The following is a 17,341-nucleotide window of genomic DNA, read 5'->3' as shown; positions in this document are numbered from 1 at the left end:
GATAGTTGATAGTGGGAGTACTTGGAACTAATACTAGTTTCTACAACCAATAGCGATTAAGCGAGGTTGGAAATGTGTTATTAATTTTAGAATTAATAATATTTATTAAGTTTATTAAGCACAACGAAATTATCGCCAAGAGACTTTTGTGCAGTTTGGCGATTTTTTATGTATTAAGTTACCATTGTAAACATTTTTATGAATAAAGATATAAAAAAAGCGGCCATTTGCAAGTTACGTCAGATTTAGTTTTCTTCCCCCGCATTGGGGGGTGCTGATTCCGCTTCAAATAGGCAGAAAATGCAGGTTGGTATCATAAGTTCAGCGTACTTGTATAATGGAGGTCAGTGCGCTATGCCAAGAAGTAAGAAATACTTACCAAAAATAAAACAAAATTTATATTTAAGAATCAAGGGGGGCTCCCAGACAAGAAGCGTGATATTTTTTTGGCCTTTTTTGCTCGTAATTAATAATGCCAACAGGTAGGCACTTGAAATTTTCACAAAGCCCTTAATTTTATGTGTATTTTAATAATTAATATGTAATATTAATATAAAGATTTAAGGCCCACCCTTAAATCCCATACAAAAACACATTTTTTGACCTATTTTTGCTCTATAACGGTACGGAACCCTTCGTGCGCGAGTCCAACTCGCACTTGGCCGATTAAAATACTTATTTTTTTTGCGGATAACTTCGCCGTTTGTGGACCGATTTCCAAATTTCTTTTGTTGATATATAAGAATAAGATGTAGTCCGAATTTTTGTAACATGTTCATAAAATTGGTGATCTAACGTTGCGACCCATGAGAAATCGACGAGACTCATTGAAAGTTATATGGAAACGTAATATAGTGATTTTACGTTTTTCTGAAGGATTTTAAGCACATACTATCAAAAGATAAGAATTTGCACCCAATTATACCCTGGTTCCGAAGGTGTACAGAACTCTTGAATCCCTATATAGATATACAATATGTACGGCAAAAGCATAATATTATGTCAATACATTTATTGAGTCACTACGATTAATTTACATATACTTTTCTCGTTTTCGCAATCTCCGGGCTTTTACAGACCCCACGCGGCCACGTGACCGAGCGAGGGTAAAGTAGACATCCTCCCGATTCAAAACTTTAATGAGGTGAAGCCGCACTAGTGCGAAAACACGAGGCGACAAAAAGAAATATGCACAAATTTGAAATTATATATACCTATTAATACAAAAATGTCTTGGTTTACTGAAAATGAATTGTACTTAGGGCGGATTCGACCAAACTGGAGTAAAATTTTACTCGAGTATAACTGTCTCCTAATCTAAGAGTAAGCTGGTTTTGCGTTTTTCCAACTTCTAATCCAAGAATAAGGTAATTACACGGGAGTAAATATTTACACGGGCTATTTTGGTGGAGTAAATATTAAACTGAGAATAGTTGCACAACAGGGTTCAACTGTCACGGTCGGTGTCATTGTGAACTATAATTGACATTTTATTTCATACTCTTTGAGTAACTTGGTAAAATGCAAACGATAATATCCTAGAGTAAATTAAAGGAGTAAAATGATTCTCATGATAGTTATACTCGAACTCGTGTAACTTCAAGTTTGGTCGAATCGGGCCTTAATAAACTAGGTTTGTAACTTATTATATAGAGCTTAAAAACGGTCGTACACCTATTTTTTAGTCATGTATGTAGAATTATTTGACTTCTACCCATTAAACAGTTTACCTGATAGCTTCCAAAGGTATACAGTTCGCCGTCTCTAGTCAGCACAGCGGTATGATTACTTCCAGCGGCCACGGCCAACGCGCGCGGCACTCGAACCCGCACTATCCTGTGATGAGCTGAAATGTCTCCGGCGCCCAACGCGCCGTATTGGTTCGAGCCGAATGTTAGGACTTCACCTGTTATAAGAGTTTCGTTATTTTATATGGAATTATGTATTTGGATAGGTTCAAAGTTTCTTTTTATGCAATGAGTGCTTGTTTTGGATTATTCTCGCAGTTCAATTAAGAAGTAGATATTTGTACAAATGGTTCATGTATATCACACGGTGCTGCTTGCCAGTTCCGTTATACTTGAACTTGGCTTGACACGCTACCGCGTGTCTAGATCTCGCAAGTCTCAATATGTGAGCCAAATTTGACAGGTTTATGTGCAATAGTTTCTGAATTGTGAGGGGGTCAAAAGTGGCTGCAAATGGTTCGTGTAGGTGGTGCTCGCCAGTTCTGTTATACTTGAACTTGGCTTGACACGCTGCCGCGTGTCTAGACTAACATAGCGGCAGGGTCGATATGGTGAACTATTTATTTTGATACTTGATATGACTTTGTGGTAAAATATTTTGAATCATCGCTGGGAAATACGAAATTACTGAATTAATCGCATAAATTACTTGTCAAAAAGAAGGTCTGAAGGGATCGACTCTATTCCTCTAAATAACATCACGGACTCTGTTGTCAACATGACTGGTAGGTACCACCTACAGTGTGTACAATTTGAATTGGCTAATTTGTGACTAATTTAATTTAAAAGTTCTGTTTTAGGTGTATATTGATCGTCTGTAATGAAAATACGAAGATAAGGTCAGACCCTACGAATAATAAAAACTAAGGAAGAGTAACTCCGTCAAAAAAAGTGCACCAAAAGGCTACAAAATGTGATCCGAATACATGCATATTTATGTATGTGTTTGGTACACATTTTTCGTGTATATATACTCGAGTGACATTCAACCAGGTTGACATGACAATTTTGTCAAACTCATTTTACAATTTGTTTACATCTAGGTTTGTTTATTTACTTTTTACGTAGCTTTTTACAATATTTTTGTTGTTAAAATGCCTAAATGCCCTGTGAAATGTTGTAGAAGTCATACAGATACGACTTTTAATACAGGAATAACCTTTCATCTGTAAGTGAATTGTTTAAAATTATGCTTAAATTTCTTGTATTTTTGTCGACCAAAAAAAGATGGTTTATTTAAGTTGGATGCTAGGGTATTTGCATAAAATTAAGCTCTTTGGGTTTGTCTTATTAAATTTAGATGGTATCCTAAAAGTGCAATAATAAAAAAATAATATAATTACAAAAATTGCACAAAGTCGCCATGGACAGTGTTATGCTAGATGTAACAATTTAATCATAAACGAAATTTTAGGGTCTGGCTGACATTATAGTAAATGCGTTATAAGATAGATATGGGTATTCTCATATTTATTGCTACGATTTTTTACAACAAAACAAAAAAACTTAATGTAATAAATTACGTTCAATCGACAAAAACAAATAAGTATTTCCTTTAATATTGTAAATGAACAAAAATAAAAAAAAAACTGCTAACTGTTATTAAAATATTATATTAATTGTGAGTTATTATAAGTACAAAATTTACGTAAGTTTTTAATTTCAATTCTGTAATAATTTAGCACATTAGATTTTTGTAATCTGAAAACGGCTACCTAGAGAAGACGTTTTCAGATTACAAAAATCTAATGTGCTAAATTATTACAGAACAGAACAGTTTTAGATTCGCCCGAGTCGTACAAGGTTTGTTCATAATTATTACATGTATATTATAATTATTATCGATGCCTTAAGTATCAGAGGAAAATGCAGTGGCGGACTTACAAATTTGCCGCCTGTAGGCTTTTCAATTATTGCCGCCCCTATAACTTACCTTTGAAATTCAATATGTTAGTTTAGTTCACAATCATATCCTACCAAAACCATTTTTTGAAAATTTTTGCTTTGTAGCGAAACGGCGATGCCATACATATTATTTACTGGTATGTAGAATTTGTTGAAGTAGGGTCAGTAGAGTTAGGCCGTGTAGATTCAGAAGCTTGTCTCTACATGAGATCACATACTATCTTTTTCACAGGGTAAACCGTAATATGTGGTCGTCTCGGCAATATTTTACAAGAAATGTTTTTGGTGGGATTTTTTATTTCTGTAAGATAAAAAAAAATGGGACTAAATTTGCCGCCCCTCTAAATCTGCCGCCCTAGCCTACTTAGCCTATTGTTAAATCCGCCACTGTGAAAATGTTTGATTTTAAAATAATAATTATGTGCTCGTTTCTTCGTGATAGTAGATGTGCTTGGTGTATACTGCATAATACTATTCGCCTTTGACAATTATTTGTTGTTCTATGACAATGACAATAACCGCGCAGGCTGTCGTCCGGCGCGCAATATTATGATAATATATATTTTAGTGTTCGAAAAGGAGTCAAATTTAAAACGGTTGAAGTATGGGAGTTACATTTCCTTAGTTTTTATTATTCGTAGGTCAGACCTCAGTTTTATTTTCTACACTTAAGAATAATGAAAGAAGAATGAGTCAGAGATGAGATATTATGACATTGAACCACTATAATCTGAAGACCATGAAGTATTATATGAATCTGTTGAATATTTAGATTCTGAGTTTGATGAATACCTAACTTTAATAAAAGCTAATAATGAAATTATAAAGTTGTATTTTTAAACTGCCTAATGCCTATAGTTTTATCATTAAGGGAGTTTATTTCGCGGTACTTTAAAACTATACTTAAATGCTATGCTTTTGTAAAATTATTCCTTCAATAGTCTATATTAAAATAATTAGTCTAGTAATATTATTAAATTAACACTAGCTAAAAATTGTACACTAGCCAATTCGTAAGTGTATGACTGTACTAGATGTTGCCATAATCATAGCTCATTTAGCGCCCTCAGCGCAGGTTTTTTTATTTTTCTGGTCAGGCTTTACCTAGTGTACCTTATTACTAGATATCACACACATGCACACCTGCAATTTCACCCCATCTTAAACCTTTACTAACCATGCTCAGTGAGCAGCACCGTGTGATGTAGCCCACACGCAACAGCCGACACTCTATGCCCGCCCGGCACAGCGACGCGCGCCGGCGGCAGACAGCTCACTTTGAGACTCGACTCGCGATCAGCGTCCATTGTGGAGCTGTGTCCTTCATACTGAGTGTACTTGGTGTCTTTATCTGAAATGATTATGATAAGTTACTACAGCAAGTCTGGGATTTTGAGACTAACCGCGTGGTCGCGTGGTTATAAGTAGCAGCAAGCGTATTATTGATTATTTTAATTAATCCAAAGTAACGCTATTTAACATGTTTCGTCCTTGTCTAATGCGAGTTGCAACTGACAACAAACCTTTCATAGACCACTTTCAACATTAGAAATTACTGGTCTAGGCCTAAGAATAAAGATATTAGATATTGATATAGATTGAGAACTAAAATTCTACATGCTGAGAAGCAGAAGTGGGAGCGATGGTGGAGGAGGATGCGGGAGAAATCGGGAACGTAGGTTCATTTTTATTTTTTAAATGTAACCTACCGCTAGCAGTGTCGGATCTAGCAGAATCGTCGTCGTACTCGCGATCAGGCCGGGGGCTGGATGTGGACGCCTCGGCGCATCGCCTACAGACGCCGCACGACGAGCAACCGCTGTCACCTTCACCGCATCCGCATTTCCTATGACAGACAAATAGTAACTTAGGGGCTATTTTTAACCTATACATAGTGACAGAACAAAAAGTAGTAGAATTTTAAATGTCTCAGATTTGTTCAAAAAACCTGAAAACGCGAACACCTTTGATGTTAAGTGTAACCATAGACGGTGTAACGCAAAAAATAATCTATGGAATGCTTTGTCCATGTCTACCTGTCATTTTAAGACCTAGAATATAGACTAGATTTCTAACAAACCTAATAATTATTACCATCGCTCCTTTCGGAAATATATAAATGACCCCTTGTATGTCCATAATACTTACTCTCCAGGCACCCGGTTGGGCAAGTTAGCACAGTGACACGCGCTAGAGAAGCCCGTAACGGGCAAATGGTTTGGTTGTGGTTTAGACCAGATCCGCGCTCGGGCAATGGCACTCATGACAATGGAAAAGCGTCCTACACCTCTGAGATGATAGAATATTTGTTTACTTACTCTCCAGGCACCCGGTTGGGCAAGTTAGCACAATGACACGCGCTAGAGAAGCCCGTGCACTCGCGACATGACACGCACACGCGGCAGTAGTCCACCGCCCACGCGTGCGCGCCCTGGCAGAGGCGGACCTCGTCCCGCGCACTCAGACGACGGGGGATGTACCCCTCTAAGAATATCATATGTTAGTGATGCGATTTGTTTATGATATGACAATGTAAAGTCTCTAAGGTTTACAAAATATAAGCTCTTTGACATAATAATTACTAGTTATATGACGGAGCTTTGCTCGGTATTCGATAAAACATAAATAAAATGACATTTTCTAAAAATGATTCCTAGCTAGATCGATTTATCGCCCCCGAAACCCCCTATATACTAAATTTAATGAAAATCGTTGGAGCCGATTCCAAGATTCTAATTATTTATATATACATGAATTGCTCGTTTAAAAATATAAGATAATGCTCTGAATCTTAGCTACTCCACCTTACAGCTCATTTGCAAAACTCAGCTAACTAATATTGATAGAGTAAAATAGGGTTTTGTCTTTGCTCGCTTTCAATTTTTGTAGGGACTAAAAATTCTGCTAGCCCGAAGCCAACATTTTAAGGCTATATGAAACAAATCCTAAAGAGCTATGGATCCAGCGCCGAAGTTCAATACAAAATTCAAAATGAAATTATAAATATTTTAAAAGGTAAGTAATTAGTAATTACTTACTTTCTTTAGTATAACCAAAGTCTCTGCCACACTGGCCTTTGTTGTTAATTCCAAATGAGTAAACTTGGCCGTAGTTTGTTAAAGCAACAGCATGTGCTTTGCCGAGTGCCACCTAAAAAAAATACATACTTTTGTATTAACATTTCAAATAGCTTCTGGTTACGCTAACGCTAACGTTATAAAAAAGCGATGACTTATGTCAAATCGCATACATTTTGTAGCGTTAGCGTTTTGCCACTTGTCTAGGGGGGCTGGTATCCTTCTCAAACGCACATGAAAATATTGCTATTGCACTTGTAGAAGTAGGTACTATAGCAAGTTGTACGCGAGTAAAAGAGACAAGAGATCTTACAATACTAATATCTACATTCTACATGCTTCACGACAGAACTATAACAATGTATACCTGAATGACTCTCTCATGTTTGAGTCCAGTGACCAAGCCAGTCGCATCGCAGTGCTGTGTGTCTTTGCCGAACATAAGCAGTTGTCCTTGTCGAGTCACAAGAGCGGTCGACCCGTAGTTGCAAGCTGCGTATATCACAAAATGTCCCTCCGCCTGAAAAGCAAGTAATAAGTTAATAAAGTTCACGTTGTAGCATAGACGTATATTTATAATAGACATGCCATATCGAGGCATATGTACAGGCAATTGATATCCAAATTGCTTGTACTGTACCTTGAGTATTTTCTTAGGTCGTGTAGGTTTGGGTGTTCGTCTATGTTTGTTGGCGTCGCCGTCTTCGCCGCGTCGGGCTATACCGGTGAATAGCGCGGAGCCATTGTCTAGGACCAGTATAGCGTGCACTCCCTCGTGACCCACTGCCACCTGTAATATATAATATTATAGGACAAACACACAGATAGGCAGACATGTCAAACTTATGACAACCTCTTTTTTTTTTGGTTGGGGTAAAAAAATGCTGTCATACATAAAATTGGACTACATATTACTACGGTACATATGTCGCCGGTCGTATAATATATGGTCGTATAATCCGCCGTATTACATTACGGCTAGCCGTTTTAAAAAAGGGCCGTTTTGTAATGCGGCGGTTTAACGATTAGCCGGATTGTCATTGCGATACGTTCTTCAATAAGGCGGCCCACGTTTAGCCGCATCGTACTCTCCTCGTAACGGTACTTCCTTTACTGTTTTACATCGAGAATAATAGAATTTTTTTAATTGCACCCGAATATTGTTCTAAAATTTACTGTTTTCTATGTTTCATTCACTCGAAACATCGCAATTTACTTTCGGTATCAAACGCCATTTTTGTTGTTATGTCATACAAGCAGCGCCAAGAGTATTAAGAATCGGAACTAAAAACTGTCAAAGAGGAGACTTATCTTTCGCTTTATTACATGATGGCATTACATGATGGTTTTGAACATCGTATGGCGCCGAATACATTCCGGCGATTTTTTATTCAGCCGCATTCAATGCGGCTAATCGATAAATCGCCGCATTACAAAACGGCCCTGTTTTTTAAAACAACTAGCCGAAATGTAAAACGGCGGATTATACAATCCGCCTGCGACACATACACCAAAACAACTTTTTTTTGTCATTTTTGTCTGTATGTCTGTCTGTCTGTTTGTTTCGGCTAATCGGCCTAAAATGGCTGGAGTGATTTTGACAGGACTTTATTTGTCAGATAGCTGATGCAGTAAGGAGTAACTTAGGCTACTTTTAACCGACTTCAAATAAGAAGAAAGAAGGTGTACGGAACTCTTGAATTCCTATATAGATACAATACAGCATGACTGGTGAGACATGTTCAATACTTAAGGAGAGTACTCGATACGGTACTCGATTCTCATTATAATTATATACTTAATAAAGTTAGGTACTTAATTTTTTACCAAATTTCCCTCTAAATAAATGAATCATGGACATTGGTAAATTACTATGCGGCCATGCGTTGGGTAAATAATTATTTAACTTTAAGCTACATTTACTCAGTGATCAAATATCACGTCCTCGAGTATTGAACATGTCTCAACAGTCATGTTGTATATTCGGTAAAAGCATAGTCAATACATTTATTGAGTCACTACGATTACTACTACTATTAATTTAAATATACTTTTTTCTCGTTTTCGCAATATCCGGGCTTTTACAGACCCCACGCGGCCACGTGACCGAGCGAGAGTAAAGTAGACATCCTCCCGATTCAAAACTTTAAGAGGATTCCACACCGCCATTTTTTCCATACAAACGTTGTCCCCTGTTTCCTCCCTGGATAATGCTAGTAGAGTTATAATTTTTTTCCTGAATATCTAAGGCCACTAATACAATGTCCCTATGTTTTCTTTTTTTTTTTCATAATTTAATTATTAAATAAGATATGAACGTTCAAAAACCTAAAAAAATGGCCAGATTTTCCGCTGTGTTCAAACGTCCAAAAAACAGATTTGGCTAGATTATACAAAAAAAAGCAAAACATAGGAACACAGCTCAAGCCTTTTTTTAATCTTTAATGAAAAAAGTACTTAAATCGGTTAAGTTTTGGAGAAGGAATCAGGGGACAACGAATCGTTGATTTTCTGGATTTTCTGCAGTTGTCTCTATCGCGTTCTGCGGTATAGGTAAGGGAGACAGCTATAGATATTACACGTACTTTTTTTTTCATTTCTCTAGCCCCTGGTGTATCCTCTTAATAAGGTGAAGTCGCACTAGTGCGAAAACACGAGGCGACAAAAATATACATGCGGACAAAGTCGTGGGCTAGTTAATTAATAATATAAGTTTATTTTAAGCAATATAAAGCTGGTATTATTTCCGCGCGAGCTTTGGGGGATATTAGATTACCAGATTTCCTACTTTATAATCAGGTGCTTGGCGCCGATGCTTATCTGCATATTTCTTCTGCATGGCTTGATTTTTCTCATGTATATCTCGTGCATTAGACATGGCTTCAGCCATTCTTTTGAGGTACATGGTAATGCTAGGCACAATATTGTCGCTCTCTAGAATGGCACGCATGTCATTAACAGCGTCTGCCGGCGCACGGAGCTCTCTGCCGAAGGTAAGATAAGCGGGTGAAAACCCTGTACTTGATGTCACTGCAGAGGTCATAGCAAACCTGATTGATGATAGGTGTACATCCCAGGTGCTATGGTCTGTGCCCACGAGGATCGTGAGTTGTGGTTTTAGATCTCTATTCTTGCGTTCAATAGGATTTGCTTCAGGGTGGTACAATGGGGTTAATATTTGATCTATTCCCATCACGTGACATGTTTGTTGCATTATCTCGCTTACAAATTGTACACCGTTGTCGCTGATGAGGCGTCGTGGGACGCCAAACCTGAAAAATACCTCATTGATAAGGACTTTGGCGCATTCGAGACTAGTTGCGTTCTGTAGGGGAAACAACTCTACCCATCTTGAACATACATCTTCCACGATTAGTATCCATAGATTTTGCTGGGCTGTGACTGGCAGAGGACCAAACAAATCAACTGACAAAACCTCAAAGCGTCTGGACATGGCTCGTGTTTGTAATAGTCCAGCAGGCTTTCTATTGTCTGCCTTGTATCTTTGACATGGCGCACATTTTTTTATATAATCGGCAACGCATTTCCGCATATTTGGCCAGTAAAATCGAGATCTCAACCGGGCCAAAGTACGTTCTACGCCAAAGTGGCCAGCGATAGGCGAATCGTGAAAGTCTTTTAATACTTTGGATCGCTCGTGGTTGGGCACAACAAGGCAAGCCTCGTCGTCTTCATCTCCCTCCGGGCCATAACGATATAAGATACCATCCGAAGTAATGTAACCTCTGTCCGTCCATGGTCTTCCACGGGTTGGATCTTCGGATTCGATGTCGTCTAATATTTTTTTTATCTCCGGATCTTTTAACTGATTCTCCCTTATGTCACTAGCTCTCCTGGCAGGAACGTCCACAGTGAACGTGAGGCACACATCACATTGAACTCCGTCTGCGCATACTGATCGCGAGAGCGTGTCAGCAACGACGTTGGCTCGTCCAGCGTATAGTATTCGATCCTCAAATTGTATTCTTGGAGTGTCAGAGCCCATCTAGCTATACGCCCACTTGGAGACTTAAGGCTCATTAACCAACGTAGCGGTTGATGGTTTGAGAGTAAGGTTTCAGAATGTAAATGTTTGTATAGAGATTTTAAAAATATTTTGAGTAATTTGCCTGAAAATATTTCTAATGAATTGTTAATTTTGTGTTGCTCTATAGAAGAATGTTATTCTAAAATATTAAGTTTTGAAAGTAGTTCTAATTTAGTACCGGAGAATAGTTTGTCAACAAAAATGACGACTGAAAAGTTTGATTTGAAAACGGCTGTTAGCCTTCTACCGAAAATGAATAATGATGAAAATGTAACTCGAGAACTAATTGACTCGATCGAATTATACGATTCAATGCTCGATGATAATGGCAGGCAATTATTAATTAAATTTGTTTTAAAAAATAGGTTAACTTATGGTGCAAATATGCGTTTGGCTTCTTCATATAATTCGGTCGAATTGTTGTTAAAAGATATGCGAACATATTTACTGACTCGCAAATTCGACACCGCTCTCCAGTCTTGTTTACAAAAGGCTAGGCAAGGGGAAAAGTCTGTAAAGGAGTTTGGCGAATAAATTGAGAAATTATTTGTAGACCTAACTATTTCACAGGCAAATGGGGATGAAATTGCATACAAAGTATTGAGTCCCCTCAATGAAAAAAAACGCTATTAAGTGTTTTTCGGATGGTTTGAGAAGCCAACGGTTATCGACAATTATCGCAGCTCGTAACTTAACATCTTTAAAGTTAACATCTTTTAGTCCCCCCCTATTTTAGATTATCCAATTTTTTCTAGTAATAATAAATTTATTTTTTGTACAGATAGTTCTGGTTTCGCTATAGGCAGTGTGCTCAGTAATTCAAACGACAGACCGATCGCATTCGCTAGCCGATGTTTAAACAAGTCTGAGTTGAATTATGCCACGATAGAAAAAGAATTACTAGCCATTGTGTGGTCCATAAAATATTTTAGGCCGTATTTGTACGGTAAAAAATTTGTTATTAGAACAGATCACAGACCTCTCCTCTATCTCTTTAATATGACAAATCCGTCGAGTCGGTTAACTAAATTTCGACTTTTGTTAGAGGAATATGATTTTACAGTTGAATACGTTAAAGGGAAAGATAACGTAGTCGCTGATGCATTATCTCGTGTGTCAATTACATCAGACGATTTAAAAGAAATGAATAGTAAGCTAATTGACCGACACCTTATTAGATAATACTAATATTAGGTCTCAACCTAAGATTGTAGAGGTATTAAAGAAAGTTGAAACGGATGTAGAGTTAATTATATTACCAGAAAAAAGTTTACAAACAATATTTAATAATAAAGATTTAAAGATTGTCTTATCACAAAATAATAATTTTGGTTACTGTGAAAATAAAAATAATTTATATGCAAGCTCATTTTCTTTATCAGGAAACTCGCGAGACGATTTTCTGAAAGAAATGGCATCATTTTGCAATAAATTAAATATAAAAGAAATCGTTATGGTAAAAACGAATAAAAATAAAAAAGTTATAGAGATTTTATCAAAATATATTGCCAAAAATCCACATGGCTTTCCGAGAATTACTGTAGTAAAAGACGTTCAAAGAATTTATTCTGACGAGGAAAAGAAAATAATAATGAACGATTTTCATTTATTGCCCAGTAGTGGCCACGTTGGTGTTAGAATAATGGTAAATAATATTAAGAAATATTATTATTGGCCATCATTAGAAAAAGACGTTAGGTGCTATATCGAGAAGTGCAATAAATGTCAGACACAAAAATATACTAAAATTCATAAGCCACCCTTATATATAACAACCACAGCATCATCGTCATTCGAAAAAGTTTTTTTGGATATAGTTAGGGTTCATATACATTTTAACACTACAGTGCGAGCTAAGTAAACATGTCGAGGCTTATCCTTTAAAAACAAAAACAACTACGGAGGTCGCTAAAACGTTTGTCGAAAATTTTATTTTAAGATATGGCATTCCGAAAGAAATAGCTAGTGACAGAGGTACTGAATTTATTTCAAAAACAATGTCAGAAATGTGTAAACTTTTAAATATAACTCAAACTATTGCAACTGCTTATCATCATCAGAGCATTGGATCTTTAGAAAACTCACACAAAGTTTTAGGTGCCTATTTACGTATACAAACCAATAATAATCCTTCTAATTGGAGTTCATGGTTACATTATTGGTGTTTTTCATATAACACTACAGTACATTCCGAAACTAAGTATACACCTTTTGAGCTAGTGTTTGGCCACTTATGTAGATTACCGAATAACTTATGCAATGATGTGGAACCATTATATAATTTTGAAGACTATGTTTTAGAATTAAAATACAGATTACAGAAAGCACAAAATGATGCAAGGAATAATCTAATTTTAAGTAAATACCGCAGGAAGTGTAATTATGATACATCTATTAATCCTATTTTTTATAATCCAGGCGATACATTGTTATTAAAAAATGAAACTGGAAATAAATTAGACACTTTATATACAGGTCCATATATTGTAGTGGAAGATATGTCACCTAATGTTAAAATAAGTTTAAATGGTAAGCATGATATTGTACATAAAGATAGAACTAAGTTGTATAAGAAACCGTAGTTTGTAAAAAAAATGACACATATGGTGTAGTGTGTAAGTTCTTTATCATCGTAAATGTGTATGTTCCTTTATAATACTAGTAAGCGTAATTCAAACTTGTTACGCAAGGACGTGGTTTTCAATATTGTTACAATTATGTATTTTTTTAATTATTAATAAATTGGATCTTGACATAACCAGTCGTTTCGATTCCCATCTCACCATCGCCACACCTCACCACACCGGACGGGGACTATCGCAAAATATCCCTCACCTCTGCTGCAATATTTCTTAATATGCTTTCCCCGTGCGCTTAGTAAACATGGGGGGATCCTACTTCGTGTTTGTGACTAATTTTAATTTTTACACATAGAGAGAAAATTTTTAGAAATACTGAAATGAAATGGTATTAATCCACAATCGTCTAAATGACAACCTGTAAAGACTTAGGGTAAGGATAAGCCTGAATAGCTTACCCTATAAACTTCCGTAGTGTGCACTGCATAGTCATAAGTTGCATTACCTATATATTATATTTTATCTATTTAGTATTTACTTAAAGGACTGGACAATATGACAAAATATACGACTCTCTATGTAATGGGATAGGAAAAGGAATCAAAATATTAAGATTTAAAAGAATCATATTGCTCCAGATCTCACCTGTACGACTTTATATTTTCTGATGTTAGGTGCTTCGTTTTTGGAGAATAATGTTTCTTTCATTAACGTCCATCGACCGGTATGCGGCGTCGGCGCTTTGTATCCTAAACTTGTACCTTTTCCTGTGTAATAAACCTACAAAAGAAATAACAACTTAATAAAATATTTTAAGTAACATGCAAAGCACAAGACAGTACAAAATTTCATATTGACATATATAAAATGTTTATTAATTCCAGAGATCTTTGTATGGTCCCATTGTTCAGACCTCAGATCATACATAAATAATATAATATTTTAAAAACACAGTAACTACCTTTCCCGATGTTGTAGTTAATAGCCCAAAATCTTGACCAGCACTTATTCCTATTAGTGGATCATCATCATTGTCATCCAACTGCATAGCAACAGGTGCGTCTAAGTCCATTATTCTTCTGGACAAGCCGTCTTCAAAAGGTGCCCTTCCTAACACCAAAGTATGCCTCCTCAATAGGTGTACATTTATTTCCCTCTTTGATGTTAATGTATGTGAACCTTCAGAACGATTGCCGTTTATTTCCACATCATACATTTTAATTGTAAGACTATCCTAAAAGTAATGGAGCAAAAATGTAAATATTATAATCTGCTTAGGCTGACATACTTTTTTTCTTTTCTGTGTAGGAAAAAAAAATGTATTTATACAAGTTACTCACAAAATTTGTTAATAATATTAATCCTAACTGATTTCCGTCAGTAAAAACAGCAGACTTAGGCTCTACAGGAGCTGGCTGTCCGGGGTCCAGCCGAATAACACCCTTAACTTCCAATGAGTCTTTTTCCACTTCGTACACCTCCGTCTTCTTCCTTCCTATCCTAACATATAACTTGTTCTGGAAGATGAGAATAGATATTTAAGTCTATATTTATAAAAAATTATCAAAGTGTAATCCTAGAATATAAAAGAAAATCTCACCTTACAATACCCAAGCCATCCATGTCGATCACTAGCAAAAAAATCGGGCTTATGTAGATAAACATGTTGTCGTATAGAGCTTCCGTATCCGGAGCCAATTTTTAACAATCCCTTTGATGTATAAACATATAGGAAGCAGCCATCGGATACTAGAGACCGAACCACCAGTTCCCCAGGTCCAGCAGTGAGTGGAGATGGAAGGTCCACAGGAAAACTTGTGACTAATGACTTGTGAGGCACACCATAGTTAAGCCACAGGTTCCGAGACGGTGGACCTAGGATGACAGCTTGCACACTTCTTTGAAGGACTGTTAAATTTATTGGTATCTGTAAAACAAACATAACTAGTAAGGTAATTACATCCTAAAGTAAACACTACACTATATTGTTCAAAGATTTTAATGTCTCCATAAGTACCAATAATATAGCTTTTATAATGTTACCTGTACATATTGTTCAGTAAGAGGTGCAGAAACCATAATGAGAGAAGTGACAGCATTAAGTATGAGCTCAGCCTCTCCCCTGGCAACAGATAATGCCATTAAGCATGAACTACTAATTGCTGTTAGGTTTGTTGGAATCTCACTTCTACCCATTGGACTGCTTCCACATGATACTTCCACAAGCATCGCATGGAGATTGGTTATAATCTGAAATAATACCAATAATCTTAGACAATAATAAAATGATTTTACCAATAATTTTCATAATCAACACATAGACATTTTCATAATCAACTGTGTTAATATTTGAATCTATTGAAATACAACTTAATTTTTATTTCTTAGTAAGTAATATAATTATAATATAAATATATTAATAATTTCATACTTCACTGGGTTCATGAACTAATTCCTCCGGAGCATGCCCTTGTAAAACATCAAGCAACGCCTTCAATGACTGCTCACAGAATTGTGCATCCGTAAAACGGGCTTGGGATATCAATGCAAAGACTGTTTTCAATCCAATACTAGTAATCTGAAAGTAATGATCATTATTTATTATCAAAAATAAAAGTAAAATAAGTCTCAAGACATAATTTGCTGGATTGCTGGGCACATTTCAGTAAACATAAAAAAATTCTAAGACTGGCATCAACACTCAAGTGTTAAAAATTAAAAAACAAATTAGATTAAAAAAAAGACAAATATACCTTAGGTAGTTTTGTTATTGTGGTAGTTAATGGTAAATCATCACAATCGCTGTCATCTGATAATTCCTGATTTGAAATTTGGAGCTGTCTACATCGAGCCAAAATAGCTCTACGGACGGTTGCGTACACAGCAAATTGTGAAGGGTTGCCATGCAATGCTGGTGCATAGCAGACTGCCAGAGCATTTGATGCCTTCACTCTCCTTGCTTTCTCCTTTTTATTGAATTTCTTTTGCAACTTCTTTTCAGATCTTCTGCATAAAACAGTTTTAGTAAGTGTACTTTAAAGTACTATTATAAAACATGATAGTTGTATATGAACAAATATAATTATATGTTATATACTCATAGGTCAAAGAACTTTTGCAGAGCACAACTATTTTTTCACACACTTCTGTTCATGCGTAACAAAGAAACAAAAGTAGAGAGTTTACAACAAACAAAAATATAAATGAGTATTACAGACAAGATTTCAGAAATAAATTTACACTATAATAATATTATACCTAATTTATTTTTCACAGAACAACTGTTTTATTGAAACATTTAAAAGAATAATTTTATAAGTAGTGAGAAGTATGATAAAATATGAAAGCTAGTAATTGCAGTATTTACAATTAAGTAAGTACCATAGTTTGCCAAAAGCTTTCACACATTAATACAATTGTTACAATACCTGGTACCACTCCAACACAGTACCCGAAAATATTTTCGGTAATTCTCTGGATCCAAGCATTTTAGCTCAGGTATCTGCATTTTTACATCCATGGTCTAGGTATCTATTTCTGCAAAGTTTCATTAAAGTTCAACATTTCAGGGAAGCACAGCAATAATAGTAAGAAAATCGCAAGATTTTCGCAAATATTCGCACTAGCCAGTTACTTTGTTCTATGCTCTGTCTCCAAATTAATAAAGACACAAGTTGAGACCAACTTCTTAGTCGATATTAAATGGGAAAATAATCATTTAAAAAAGGTCAAAGCCCACAAAATAAATTCGTAATAATAAATCGATTCGGTATGTTCCGCTCGATCGCTAATTTATTGCACACGAAGTTCAGATTTGAAACTAAATGAATATAATATGAATAAACCATTCGATAATAAGGAAAACATCGCAGCGCCAGCATTATATTCTTAAATATTTGGCTGTAATTAATTAGGAATTATTATTGCATTACACTAGTCAGTTAAAAACACGAAATCAATTTATTTGAGACGGATATTATAATT

General features: G+C 35.9%; 1 protein-coding gene and 1 long non-coding RNA gene across 2 annotated transcripts in view; one reads left to right on the top strand and one right to left on the bottom strand.

Annotated features, from left to right (window-relative positions):
• LOC121739399 (E3 ubiquitin-protein ligase highwire) overlaps positions 1-17,341 on the bottom strand; it is a 154,280-nt gene that overhangs the window by 136,837 nt on the left and 102 nt on the right. Inside the window, exons 2-16 of the mRNA XM_042131859.1 lie at positions 16,786-16,894; positions 16,111-16,363; positions 15,789-15,935; positions 15,401-15,607; positions 14,958-15,284; positions 14,698-14,874; positions 14,319-14,591; positions 14,003-14,137; positions 7,371-7,520; positions 7,098-7,250; positions 6,692-6,803; positions 5,972-6,137; positions 5,363-5,499; positions 4,831-5,004; positions 1,731-1,906 (exon numbers count right to left, since the gene is read on the bottom strand). Of these exons, the coding sequence (XP_041987793.1) occupies positions 1,731-1,906; positions 4,831-5,004; positions 5,363-5,499; positions 5,972-6,137; positions 6,692-6,803; positions 7,098-7,250; positions 7,371-7,520; positions 14,003-14,137; positions 14,319-14,591; positions 14,698-14,874; positions 14,958-15,284; positions 15,401-15,607; positions 15,789-15,935; positions 16,111-16,363; positions 16,786-16,877 (2,679 nt within the window). The 5' untranslated portion in view covers positions 16,878-16,894. The remainder of the gene's footprint in view (positions 1-1,730; positions 1,907-4,830; positions 5,005-5,362; positions 5,500-5,971; positions 6,138-6,691; positions 6,804-7,097; positions 7,251-7,370; positions 7,521-14,002; positions 14,138-14,318; positions 14,592-14,697; positions 14,875-14,957; positions 15,285-15,400; positions 15,608-15,788; positions 15,936-16,110; positions 16,364-16,785; positions 16,895-17,341) is intronic.
• Positions 2,517-4,328, top strand: LOC121739403. The gene is made up of 2 exons (XR_006037440.1): positions 2,517-2,587; positions 4,295-4,328. It is a non-coding gene; the product is annotated as an uncharacterized LOC121739403 (long non-coding RNA).

The sequence above is a fragment of the Aricia agestis genome, chromosome Z, assembly GCF_905147365.1.
Source record: "Aricia agestis chromosome Z, ilAriAges1.1, whole genome shotgun sequence".
NCBI lineage: Eukaryota > Metazoa > Arthropoda > Insecta > Lepidoptera > Lycaenidae > Aricia > Aricia agestis.
This window is presented reverse-complemented; position numbering and strand designations above follow the sequence as displayed.